The sequence below is a fragment of the Hyposmocoma kahamanoa genome, unplaced genomic scaffold, assembly GCF_003589595.1.
Source record: "Hyposmocoma kahamanoa isolate Upper Pololo Valley unplaced genomic scaffold, ASM358959v1 78, whole genome shotgun sequence".
NCBI lineage: Eukaryota > Metazoa > Arthropoda > Insecta > Lepidoptera > Cosmopterigidae > Hyposmocoma > Hyposmocoma kahamanoa.
The window spans coordinates 13,807,281-13,820,299 of record NW_020653945.1 but is presented as its reverse complement, the minus strand read 5'-3'; the positions used below and the strand labels follow the sequence as shown (position 1 = coordinate 13,820,299).

Sequence of the window (13,019 nt, the reverse complement as noted above, 5' to 3'; positions counted from 1 at the left end):
TTATGTCGCAGAAAAATAGAATCAATCATTAAAAAAGGTGACCGCTTAGATTTTTCTGCTTGCTGCTATTGCAAATTTAAAATGATCATTTAAATATATGCCTTTCAAAATTACCCACCAAAAAGATGGCAAAAGATTGTAGATCAATACGCCTTTTTACGAAAGGCTCGCAAGCTTCACACGTGCATTTCGTAGTGCCATTGCCAGGGAACATAAATTCTACATCTATGGGGAATACCGCCTCTTCTATTTAAAAATTCAAATAGTGATAATATTTTTCTTTTTATTTTATTTAATTTTTAGCTCAGGCAAGAATGACCCAAATATTCTGGTATTAGAATAGAATTCCCTGTGAGTACCAAAGCGACGGAATTCACACAGATCCAGACCAGAATCAATTTAAAATGTTGATTTCCTAACTGGCTCCACTAGGAATCGAACCCGGGACCACCTTGACCACCACAGTGCAAACCGTTGGGGTACCGAAGTCGTCAAGCTATTAAATAATATTCCTCTTTGTTTCAGGTTACATAGGGCACATAGCAAGCAGACACAGTGAGGCCTTAACCGATTCTAGTCCAGTATCCACCCACGCGCAAGTAGAGTCCAGTAATATCGAAAAAGAAATTGTACAGAAAATTTCAGAAGTTAAAGAAGAACCTAAGGCTGATTTGGCAGTTTCTAGAGCGGCTGAAATAAATTACCAGGCGACAGTTGTTAGAGAGCCGATTTCGAAAAACTCAGAAGTTAAAAGAACCGCTAAATCCAAGGGTAGGTGTCCTGGAATCATTTCGAGTCTTTTGATTCACTCATCCGATCGATCTTTGGTATGTGTGAATCATGTTCAAACTCAAAAAAGTTGTGTTCGTTACGTACCTTAGTTAATTAAAATCTAAATAAAAAATTCATTTTTGCGATCATAATATTTCGCGCTCGATTTCTATCCGGACATTTTGTTTGCGTGACAATAACAGTGACAGTTTTGATATGTGGTGGTCTTAGGGTCGTGTATCAGAACTCTACTCAATGCTCAAGTCAGGGGGTCTACTCTCGATCTCCGTCCGATATCCGTCCGAAACAATTACTGCCAAATAAGCAATACTTGACCAAATGAAAAGATGCGTGATGCGAATGAAGCTTCATACTGGATACTTGTCTTTTAATTTTGTCGAACATTACTTATTTGACAGTAATTGTTTCGGACGGATGTCGGACGGAGATCGAGAGTAGACCCCCTGGACTTGACTATTATTTAAAAGCACTGGGAATACGACTCTAATGGCAAGGACTTGAGTATGATTTCTAGCACTGGAAATACGACCCTAACGGCAAGGACTTGGGTATGATTTCTAGTGCTTCGTACTCAAATCCTGACTTGAGCATTGAGTAGAGTTCTGGAATACGACTCATAGACTATATTTTTTTATGTTAAATGTTAATGTTTTTTTTGTGTTAAATGAATCAATAATAATTGCTGTACACAATATTATTAACCAACTCTCTTGTAACCGGAAACTGAGAAGCGTAGTGCAGAAACATGTAGTTTTCTGCACTACGCTTCTCAGTGTTGATAGGTTTTCATCTCGTATAAAATGTGTTTTTCACTTCTCATGTAGGTACGTCAATACGGCCCTATGTAATGGGAGTAAAGTGCGTCCTATAATGAAATATGGAACAAAAGTACCCAATTTTTTTATTTGACAGTCTGTTATATACATAACATTTTACTGACGCGACGTAGCACTATCGTTTTTCGTACTTTATTGACTATTTTTTTCTTGCGATCGAAAAGCGAAAAGTAAAGTTTTCACTGTAGGACTAAAAGCCAATGTAAACCCTCGGAGTAATAGTCTTGCTGAAGCTCCGGTGTCTAACCACCTCGGATTTGTACTGGCTCATTTTATTCCCTCGATAAAAATGTACTATTGTTTTCTCGCATTCACACTGTAAATTTCACAGTAAAAAGAAAAGTTTTCACGTGAAGATCAAAACCCAAAATATAAACCCTCGAAATAATGGACACCACCTCGGGTACATATTGGAACGTTTTAGTCCCTAAAAAATATAAAATGTACTATTTATTTTTTAGATTCAAGCAAAGTAGACTGGGAGGAAAAGCGTTCAAGAGAAGAAAAACTGGTAGCGGATATCATAGACCGTGTTCGACGAGAGTGCGAGGCACAGGGTTCGGGCGGTTCGGCACGACGTGGTTACAGCCGCCGGACGACTGTGATGCACACATAACAATCATGAAAAAAAGCCTATAAATTATGATTCCATGGAGTAAGTATGAAAGTTCCTTTAGCTGTAAGATAACGCAATGTAAAAAGAAATATCAATACATAAGAAATAAAATCGATAACTTACTCCGATTAATGGAAAAACAAATTGTTACAATATAGAGTAACCACAAGGTTGTGTTGCAATACTCGTATATTTCTTCAACAAATAACTTTATGATAAAATTCAAATTTTCAATGGAGTTCAATCTATTTCTATATTTTTAGTCCGTCTGTCTTCATACGTGTCGTTCTGCGGGTAAAGGTACTTACTTTATAATCCCTTTCGAGTTAGATAGAGATTGATTGTATGTACAGTGTGTACTTGAAATACGTTAATTTAGTGCAAGAATAAAATACCTTTACCTGTAAATCTTCACATATTTATATAACATACTATGTAGTGGCGCTATGTATAGAAAAACCAATGGTAAATATTTGCTTTGCCCACTCACACGTAATAGAAAGACATTTGCAATGTTTTAAGGCCTAAAACAATGGACTTAACGTATGAATAAAATTGTGCTCATTTTGTGCCAAGATCATTATTGTGCCAATTGTAATTTACTATCGAAATTAAGGTGCCAAATTGTCCAGTGTATATATATGTTGATATTATAAATAATAATTTAATGTAAATTTGTGAACGTGTCTATTAGTAGTTCCATTTTATCCTTATGTATTATCTATATCTATATTAGACTAAACTTAGTAAGTATATAATATTTACCTCCACACTTTGAGTCATTGAAACATAAACAAAATGAATTATATTAAAATCTTACCTATTGTTTCCAGTAGGTTTTTTTTTATTTGTGAATTATTGCTATAGTTTTAAGAATGAGAAGTGAGACTGGATATTGTAGTCATCTCCAAAGAAAAGTGAAAGTAATTAATATATTTCTGTACGTGTTTATTAAATAATTATTTACTTTAAGTATTATTAATGTTTTATGGGTTATGTTTTGTTAGAATTCTATTTATCTATTGCTTTTTACTTTATTGATACCTCTATAAATAATAATTCGTGCAATATTAATTGTAAGGTTGTTTATTGTTTCTGTGTTATTTTAACTTAAAGTGTTCGTATTTTATGCCTAACAGTAAGTAAATTGTGTATTTTGTAAAATTGTATTTTAAAGCTGTAGCTATTTCATTTAATCAATCAAATAATCATGAATACGAGTATCAACCAAATGTGTAAGATACGTTCCTACCGACTAAAGTTACCTAACTCATAGATTACGTCTATGCGTTCCATAATTAGGCTCGAAATTTAAACCAACCTTTTGTGATTGATTTATTAAATACATTTGTCTACTACCTATGTAACACCATACTCTGCGAAGGAATTCGAGAACAAAAGTGTAAATAAAGGTCATAGGTGCAATCGAAGCACAATCAAGCTTGACACTTTGTATTTTGGACTGTTCTTATTTTGCAAACGGCATAGAGTTGAATTTAAATCTATAATGTCAAGTTTGAAGTTCTCTTGACCGTGATATTATCTAAACCAACCAAGATATTATCAAAATTTTTTTAAGTATCCCATTTTATTAAATAGTAATATTATTACCTCGTAGAAATTGATTCTTGGGCCAAGTTTTTTTTTCTAATGGCAACGTTTGATGGATATCCAACTTTTATTTATTTGTCGCTTTTGTTTATTAAGGTTTCTGATGGCTTATATTTTATTACAAACGTGATGAAATGAAATATAATTATTAAACTTCTTAATAAAATAAATAAATAAATTGCTTCACCACTAAAGTGCTGATTATAATCAGTGGTGGGTCATGGAAAAATTTCCATTTTGAAAAAAATCATATTTTTCATTAAAATAAATATTTTTCTGATATTTTTCCTATATTTTTCCACATTTGACAGTGACACCTGTTAAAAGTTGAAGATACTGGACTCTTATGAGAATTTGTGAAAATGAACCAAACAGGGGTTAAAAATATTATATATTTAGCAATGTTTATACAATTTTATTTTTATAATTCATGTAAAATAACACTTTAAAAACGTAGAACATCATGAGTCTTCCAATTATATTTCAATTTTGCAGACGTTTTTCTGAAAAATTTCTACTATTTGAAATTTTTCTGAAACTTACCCAACACTAATTAAGGTAGTGGAACCGATGATCGACAGTGCACTAATCATGAACATTTTTTAACTATACCGCCAAACAAAGAAACGCTGATTATTTCTTTTCACTTTCAAAATTCTTTATCATTTTTGATCAAAATGGAAGAAATCAATTAAATTTTGACAGCTGGCGGCCATCTTAATTCGCCATTATCACGGTGCGAAATAAGACGGTGATAACAAATTTAAAATAAAACGGATCTCTTATAAGGACCGCGCCTCACGTACGTTTTTTATTGTATGTTTTGATATTGTTTTAAGCATCTAAGCAAAACATAACCGTAAAAGAATAACATAACGTCTATTGGAAAATTTGAAGTGTTTATTACTGGATCTCATTTAGCTATTTACCCAATCATGGACATTTTTGTGCATAGTCGGATTTTATCATTAAAGAGCTTTATTTGTGTTTACCATCTTTATAAAGCCAGACTTTTAATTTAGTTTATAGCTTGCTACATTATTTTAAGTCTACACAGTACTACACGTCACTGGTCGTCCATTACTAGATTGGATTTTTTTAGACATGGCACTGAAGCGAATGACCACCCATTGTACCAGTCACAAATGGGTGATATGAAACGTCACACCATTCGTTTAAGTCTCGTTTTTTAAGATTGAATTTGTTAATTTGGCTAAATAGTTGATCGTTCATGTTTAGGTGTCCATGAATGGAAACCGTCCACGACGGGGTGTCCATGATTGAAAACCGTCCATAACGGGGTGTCCATAATTAATGGAAATTGGGCTAACCATATAAGAATACTCAAACAGGGTCTACTTTTTCTCGAATAACAATATTTTCTTTATTAATTGATATTATTAAAGCACTTTCAATCGTTATTTGAAGTCTTTTTAATTAATTAAACCTTTCCTCGAGTTCCATAGTATAACTCATCCAAAATTAAAAGACTAAAACAAAAAATAAATCCTTAAACCGTCCATGATTGGTTCCACTACCTTACTATTGTAAGGTAATAATCAATAATCTATTGATTAAAAAAATATGTCAGCTTTTCAACAAGAATATTGTGTCGACATAGATGGATATTGTGACACAAAATGGTTCTTAAAACTTCTAGTTTAATAGTATATTCACACGGCTATTTTAGGATATTTTTATGTATTTATATATTTTTACGTATTACTACATCAAGAGTAATAAATAAAACAACCAGAAAAAATTATGATTTTAAGATGTCACTTTGACAGTGACAATAGTAATTTTTGATCTCGAATCTCATCGCAGACTCCTTGTTACACTACCTGATTTCAAAAGATCCTAACTCTCACCTATTAAGGCGCATCGAGTATATTTGAAACCTATTCTGCCAAATCATTACGGTGGCCAGCCCGAATTCGAAATAGTTGACGAGTGTCGTAAAATGTTTCACTTCAAATCGACCAGTTTAACTTGAACTTTGCTATAATGGACGAAAATTGAAAAATAAATATAATATTTAATGATTAATTGCTGATGAAATGTGATTCCGTTTGTTTTGTAATTAGGTGGAACAGCTCCCCATAGTTGGAGATATTATTTTTATCACAATAAATACAGAATATTTTTGGAATATACGGAGACGTACACACAGGTCAGCTGTTGGCGCTGTATTATTACAGCTTTCTAATTTGTGATTTCAGTGCAAACGAGAGTTGATATTTAAAAGTTATATAAGGCCAATTTGTCTGATGAGTTGCCAGGGATGGAGGCCCTTATTTCGTCTCTATTTCTGGTTGTATACTCGATGGTAAGGTGTAATAAGAATTAGGGAGTTAGAGCCCCTAATTTGGGAGACTTATAATTTAATAAGTTAACAAAAACGGCGCCTTATCTAGTGGCCACGTTCAACCTTGATGCAGGGCCCTTGAAATCGGGTAGTGTAATAAGCGTTTAGGGTGTTAAATTGCCGTTGAATGAGTCAAGGGTAACGTGGGGTACAGTGCGACAGAAAAGCTATCTCAGTCTTTTTTATCATTTCAATAGCGTTGTAATGTAGTATTGATAAGCGCATTATGGGTACACTTGTCATTAAAATTTATAAAGCTATTTATATAGTAAATTTTTTAAATTAATTTTAAATAATGAAAAAAATGTTTTTCTTTCATTTTCTGATTTATGTGATATTTTATTCAACACAAGTAGATACACATATCAGTATATAGTTTGTCGGTGTTTGAAACGAAGAAAATATTTTGATTTAATTTTTCTTTTCATTTTATTCACTGTGCGAGGCGCTTGTGCTACTTTACATTGTATCGTAACATTGAAAGAAAAGAAAGAAAAATAGCTTATTTGGTAACTTAGTTTGGTTTACGTAACTTAACGTAACCAACACTTGTGTTTTATCGTAAGATAAAACACAAAACGAAAACACAATTTTTTTTAATGTTACCAAAATTGTCTCCACTCAGGCTTACAATGATGGTTTTCAGTGAAGCCAGATAAATGACAAAGATGATGGCTTTGTCCGAGTAAGTAGAAGAATCTTTTCGTTTTTTATATACAGACGGCAGCAACATTGACGGATCTTGTTCCGTTGCACTGGAGGCATTTTTCGAAGAAAAGTGTGTAGTTTGATGTGCTGTTGACTGTATCCAATCTTAGCAGGTATCTAATGTTGCAAATGTCCATGGGTGACGATGACCACTTCCCATCAAGTGGCTCGTCTGCTCGTTTACCTCCTTCTTCACATAACAAAAAAAAACCTACGTTCCACAATTAAAAGGTGAAACATCGGTAATGATATACGTTACTTTCGTAAAAATGGATCAGACATTTTACTTCCTACTAAATCTTGGTAAGATAACCGTATCAATATAAAGCCAACACTCATGGGGTACTACTGAATACCAAAAAGACTGCTATTATTTACCAGTAAACGATTTGAACAATTTTAGTTACGTAACACTGAGACTGACTAATTAATTATAATATGATTACATATACCTAACTTATTATAATGCAGTAGCATACAGCGGGCATTATGTGCAAACGACGAATTGAAATGAATGCCAATTGAAAAAGATTTTTGTTATATTAGCCCAAGTTTGTACATTGTTATTTGAAGAAGAACGATATACCTAAGTGTTTTTCAGCAATTTCATGTTCTTTTAATATTAATTTTACTTTTTACATTTGTATGCACTGTGCCCCACTTTATCTTACTTATCAAATAAAAACATATAATTACAAAACTGTAAAGTCCTTACCCCACTTTAATACATTAGACCTACTTTAATTTTGTATATTACTTGCATAACTCAAGTTCACATCAAGCTTGACTCTTTAGATAGTTCTTATTTTAAGCAAAATAGAGTTGAATTTAAATCTGAAGTCTCAAGCTTGACACGCTCTTGACCCCGTATTTATTGCTGTATCTATCTAATAATATTCATTGTATGTGTCAAACTTTTAAATTAGGATACCTTTACAAAATCTGTGATGAATGTGGCTCATAAATAAATGATAAGGATAAATTTGTAATTTTCTTTCTCTTAGGCTGTACACATTTAATGTCATATCGCCACATGGTGTATGGAATTATAAAACAAAAAGTCAAAATAACACCTCACCTAACATTCCTTTACTCTTTGACCTAACCTCTTTGATAAAGTGAAATAAATTTTATATTACTGGCAAAATCTAAAAAGGGCACAGCTAATAACAAACCGAAGAAAAAAAATACCTACATCTTTTTTACCTATATTTTAGTATCATTGAACTGCATATAAAAGTGAACCGTAATCAAAATGCCGCAAACGTTTCAAGTTTTACGTTGCTACAAGTGTTTAACTTTTCAAGTGAGTGTAAAATACAAGTGAACAAAATTAATAAATGTAGTGAATTTCTGGTTTAAATACGCTACAGTTTCTATCTATTTGCACACGTTTATGTAATATATTAGTAACATGCATATGAAATTATTTATCTCATTTACACATTACAATTTGAACATTATTTTCCCAGGTTCATATAACAAAAAAGGCTAATAAGTTCGAATGCAAGCTCTGTGGAGAAAAGCAATCCATTAAAAGACATTACGGATTTGGTACAGCTAAAGAATGTCGAATTCATGTACAGAAACTTAATGGGATTCGGGGAGAGATTGATGTATTGAAGGAAACAACATATGATGATGAGTTTGATAACAAACGTGTTGATGTACAACTAAATATAGAAAATTCCGACCCAAAGAAAAGCAAATGGACAGACTTTGTAGGAAAACTAGAAGATACCCCTGCTGCGGGGCTGAGTGAATCCATGTTTTTGAATGCTGAGGTAGTTTTGGAAGTTACCAAAGAAGTAAGGAAATTAGGTAAGAGGAACAATTTTAAATGTCCCTTTATATCAAAATCATCAAACAATAATGAACATGATATAGATAACAATAGAGAATCTTGTGCAAAAAAGGAAATGGACAGTTACAGGCTTAATGCTTCTTTTCCATTTAGCAGACAATTACATGAAACAAATGGGAATGCTAATTTTATAAATAGCATTGAATCTATTCCAATAAAAATTGAATCAACAATAGACCAAATGGACAAAAGAGCTCCCAAAAAATTTTTAACACCAGTTGTTAATAATTCAAAATGGGCGCAATTTGTTGAAACAGAAGTTGAATCTGAAGATCAAAATGATTTTTATGATACCAGTGAAACAATAGAGGATGAGAATAATGACAATTTAACTAGTAAGGATAATACTACTAAGGGTTCAGAACACCACGAAAAATACAACTTTTGTATAAAAAATAACAAGTCAAGTTTATTTAAAACCTCATATGCATTGAAACGAAAATCAGAACAGGAAAAAAATAAAAATTTAAGTAATAGTTCCATACCCAATATCGCTAAACAGGCACAAATTATGGAAACAGATAAAATTGGCAGTAAAGATACTCCAAAAATAGAATATGACCATGTACAAAACCCAGTAACAGCTAATACCCTGTTTGCTTTATGTGAAGATAGTGAGCTCGATAAAATCTTGGATATTTAAGGATGTAGTGATGGGATTTTTAAATAATTTTAGGAATAAATTTAGAAACAAATGTTTTAATTATTTAATATTAAAACCAATACACATATCATCACAATGGCAACAGTAATATCACTTTGATAACTTCTACTAGATTACTAATGAACTACAGACATCTGATTTAATAATATCATTCATAATACTCATACATCTAGAAACTGCTGGTTACATTGATCTCATAAAATTTCATACAATATAATAAGATAATTACATATCCATTAAAACTAATACATAATTATAGAATGCAGAATGTAAAGCTGTATCATAGTGAAGACAATACATACATCAAGTATATAGACAAGGTGAAAAATTGTATTTCGGAAAATGAAAATAGTTATGAGATAAAGTGTATCTGAATATATTTTTGAATGTAGGCAGTCAGTGTTAATTTCTAAAGTAAACATTTCACAGTTGTTGGTAAGTTAGACCACCTAAAAAGTGTTATAGTTATTTCACCTTGCAATAAAAGCGATACATTAAACCTACAAAGAATTCACTGAAAAGATTACAGGAAGCCCTACATGTTCAATGTTTTAATTACTTATCTTACATATCTATGAATAATCATAAATTGATATTAAATCAGTATTTCAGACAAGATACTCTGGGAGTACTGTTGACTTGTATGCAACTCTGGCCTTGTCTAGTGATCTGAAAGGAGCAGAGTCGTCTGCCTTTGTCATTTCCAGTGAAAAAAGTGAAGTTGACTAGAATACGGTCATGTGCCGCCGCCGGTGTAGCTCTCGAGCTCGTGCATATCGACGACCATAACCGCTCGATCGCCATGCCCTATACACATCCAAAAATAAATATGATTTAATTTTAATTGATCTCATGTTAACCATAATAGATGAGAAACTAACCGTTCATTATATCCAACATTTTCGCCTCTAAGCATGTGATCGTCTTCGAAGCGCCTATTTGTTACCTCCTCACCACTACCTGAAATTACATAAATTGATATTTTATATACCATTATCGTTCCAATCTTATGACTTTTGCGAATCAGTAATATTTTTCACCATTAGGATTAGAATGCGAAAATCTTCGGCATGACGGACCACGGCAACTTAGCAACTGCTGCAACTGATTGTGGAAATATTCTTTCTCTGCTGTGGTCAAGTATTTGACACGGTTCTGTGTTTCAAAGGGATCTGAAAAGGTTAAATAAAATAAAATCGAAACTTGTACTTGTAAAGGTGTTCCCATTCTTGATTATTTGCCTTATAAAAATTTTACCGTACGCTAAGCTGAGTAGAGTCACTGAGAGTCATGTGTGTAACACTTACCAATCCTCAAGTTGTAATAAGTTGTGAGGCCAGTAACAAACTCGCAGTACAGCAAATTATGAGTAGCGTTTATTGTCCTGACGCAGTTGTATGTGTTGTTAGAGGCACTCATACAGAAGCAGAATGGTCCAGCAGTCCAGAGAGGTGCAGTACGCCAATGCTCGTTGTCATGACGGAAACAGTTCATTCGCTCTGATTCACACAGTCTTTCCAGTTCCGCCTGACAATGAGAGATTGAAAACATAATAGAGACTATGTAATGATATACTAATACTCTGAAAGCTAAAGCAAGTAAGTAATAACTTGTAAATTATTAAGATTGTAATGAATTAAGTTTAACATGAGTTGTAATACGTAGGTACTGGAAGGCAGTTAAATATTTTTGATTGGTGAAGAGCTGGATGGAATACCTTTTTTTTAGCTTTCCTCATTTTCTTTCGAAGCCTTTGTTCTTTGAGTTTCCTGCGCTCTTCTTTAGCTTTCTGTGCCGCTTCGAGGTAACTGTGACCAGGGCCTCTATTCTTCCTGGAAGTTAAGTTAATTTTGAATATTCTCATATTTTTATCGTTACTGAGTGTACGGACAACGGCAAATCAGACTACACATTTTTGTTCGAAAATCGCCGCCGTTGCAACGGAACAAGATACGTCAATGTGCTGGCGTGTATACTTAATCAAATGATGGTAAGCTCACCTCGTTTCTTCGCAGTAGCAAACATGTTTATCCTCATTTTCAATGAATAATGGATGGAGTCTCTTTTGAAACAAATCACCAGGGTTACTAAATATTCCCATATTATTGCTACCGTTTCTGTTTGGATTTCTTTTCTCATATTCCGAAGCGTCAAGTCTCGCCGGTCCTAAGTTTGGATTAGTCGTAGCCTCTACAGTTGAAGGTCTATGTGTGCTTGATGTGAGAGTAGTAGACGCAAGTGTTTGTGAATAACTAGTAGTCATAATTTTGTCGGTAGATTTTTCTGTAGATAAGACCTTGTCTATTGCAGAGTTGAAATAATTTAAAGTTTGAGAAAAATCAACCGGAGATTCTTTATCAACCACTTCATCTGTTGCCTGCTTCTTGTTAACCATTTCAAAGAGTTTAGCGAATTCTGTTGTTGGAATATCATCTGTTGTTGTAGTATTTTGTACTATGATTTTATCATCTTTTGGATTGTGGTTGTAGTAGTTACTATTTTCAATTATTACTGTTGTAACCTGAGGCTTTGGCAATTCACCTAGAATTGGTATAGAATCGTTGATTGTACTCTCTTCAGTGGTTACTTTAAAAGTAGCTCGTATTATTGTTTCAGTCACAGTGTCGTTTTTCAGCTGAACATCGAATACATCGTCTTTGGTATTCGTATTAACATTTACAGTAGGTATGACATATTCATTGGACTGTCTAAACTTCTTATCAAATGAAGTGTTGTTTCTGTGTTTCGGTTTTGATCGGTGGAGCCTTCCTCTTCTTAAATGTTCTTTAGAACTGTGTTCGTGTAGTAAACTCTTATTGTATAGGTGATTGTTCATATGAATAGTGTGAACTGTCTGTGTTTGGTTATTTTCAATAAGAGGTTTAGTTGTTTTCAAATGCCTTTTTATTTCTTTCAAATCTTCAAGTTTCGTTCTTAATTGACGAATTTGATCTTCCAAACTAAGTCTGTTTGTGTGCCATGCTTTCAGATCGTTGTAAATAACTTGCGAGCAGTTCACTTGGCCATCTTTGTCTATCTTACATTCAAGGGACGATTCGTCGTTGTTCGTTACAGCTTCATTTCGGCGCTTGTGTTTATTATGATTCGAAAACTGTGCGTGTTGTGCCCTTCTCTTAGTTCTCTTATGCTCTATATTTTCTTTGGTACGTTCGTAAGCTTCAAGAAAAGCTTCTGTTTGTTCTATTAGTTGGTCTATCTTATCCTTTGTGATTTTATATTCTCGTTCATCATTTTTGAAACTTAAATGCCCAATACTAGGGTTTTCTTTAAGTATGCTTTCAACTGTGTTAGGTTCATAAACGTCATTGTCGATAGACCTTCGAGTTCTGTTGTTGTTGTTTTTTTGATCACTAGGTCTTCGAGCTATGGTGCCATCGGTTTCCAGTCGGGTGTAGACAAGTCCACTTGGTGTGAAACAGGCGCATTTCTTTGTACTCATCTTTGGTTGAGGTACGTTGATTTCGGACTGCAAAAGTTAACAAGATTATATTGAGAATTTACATCATCATCACCATCATCAACGAAAGCATTATATTGCC

The 13,019-nt window shown here is 33.3% G+C and overlaps 3 protein-coding genes across 3 annotated transcripts in view; 2 read left to right on the top strand and 1 right to left on the bottom strand.

The window, feature by feature from the left end:
• LOC113233349 overlaps positions 1-2,399 on the top strand; it is a 6,312-nt gene extending 3,913 nt beyond the window's left edge. Inside the window, exons 2-3 of the mRNA XM_026468454.1 lie at positions 526-771; positions 2,090-2,399. Coding sequence (XP_026324239.1) covers positions 526-771; positions 2,090-2,244 — 401 coding nt within the window. The 3' untranslated portion in view covers positions 2,245-2,399. The remainder of the gene's footprint in view (positions 1-525; positions 772-2,089) is intronic.
• Positions 2,400-8,035: 5,636 nt separating this feature from the next.
• Positions 8,036-9,443, top strand: LOC113232843. Its single transcript, XM_026467693.1, has 2 exons — positions 8,036-8,237; positions 8,404-9,443. Exons 1-2 carry the CDS (start codon positions 8,187-8,189, stop codon positions 9,436-9,438), a joined length of 1,086 nt encoding a protein of 361 aa, XP_026323478.1. The 5' UTR covers positions 8,036-8,186; the 3' UTR covers positions 9,439-9,443.
• Positions 9,444-9,597: 154 nt separating this feature from the next.
• The window catches only part of LOC113232842 (extracellular sulfatase SULF-1 homolog), a 132,652-nt gene continuing 129,230 nt past the window's right edge, over positions 9,598-13,019 (bottom strand). Inside the window, exons 12-17 of the mRNA XM_026467692.1 lie at positions 11,460-12,946; positions 11,177-11,291; positions 10,767-10,986; positions 10,500-10,631; positions 10,341-10,419; positions 9,598-10,266 (exon numbers count right to left, since the gene is read on the bottom strand). Coding sequence (XP_026323477.1) covers positions 10,185-10,266; positions 10,341-10,419; positions 10,500-10,631; positions 10,767-10,986; positions 11,177-11,291; positions 11,460-12,946 — 2,115 coding nt within the window. The 3' untranslated portion in view covers positions 9,598-10,184. The remainder of the gene's footprint in view (positions 10,267-10,340; positions 10,420-10,499; positions 10,632-10,766; positions 10,987-11,176; positions 11,292-11,459; positions 12,947-13,019) is intronic.

Coding starts and splice junctions, on each gene's coding strand:
- LOC113232843 (XM_026467693.1), top strand. CDS start 8,187: ATGCCGCAAACGTTTCAAGTTTTACGTTGCTACAAGTGTTTAACTTTT. Junction 8,238..8,403: donor ACAAGTGTTTAACTTTTCAA/GTGAGTGTAAAA, acceptor TTATTTTCCCAG/GTTCATATAACAAAAAAGGC.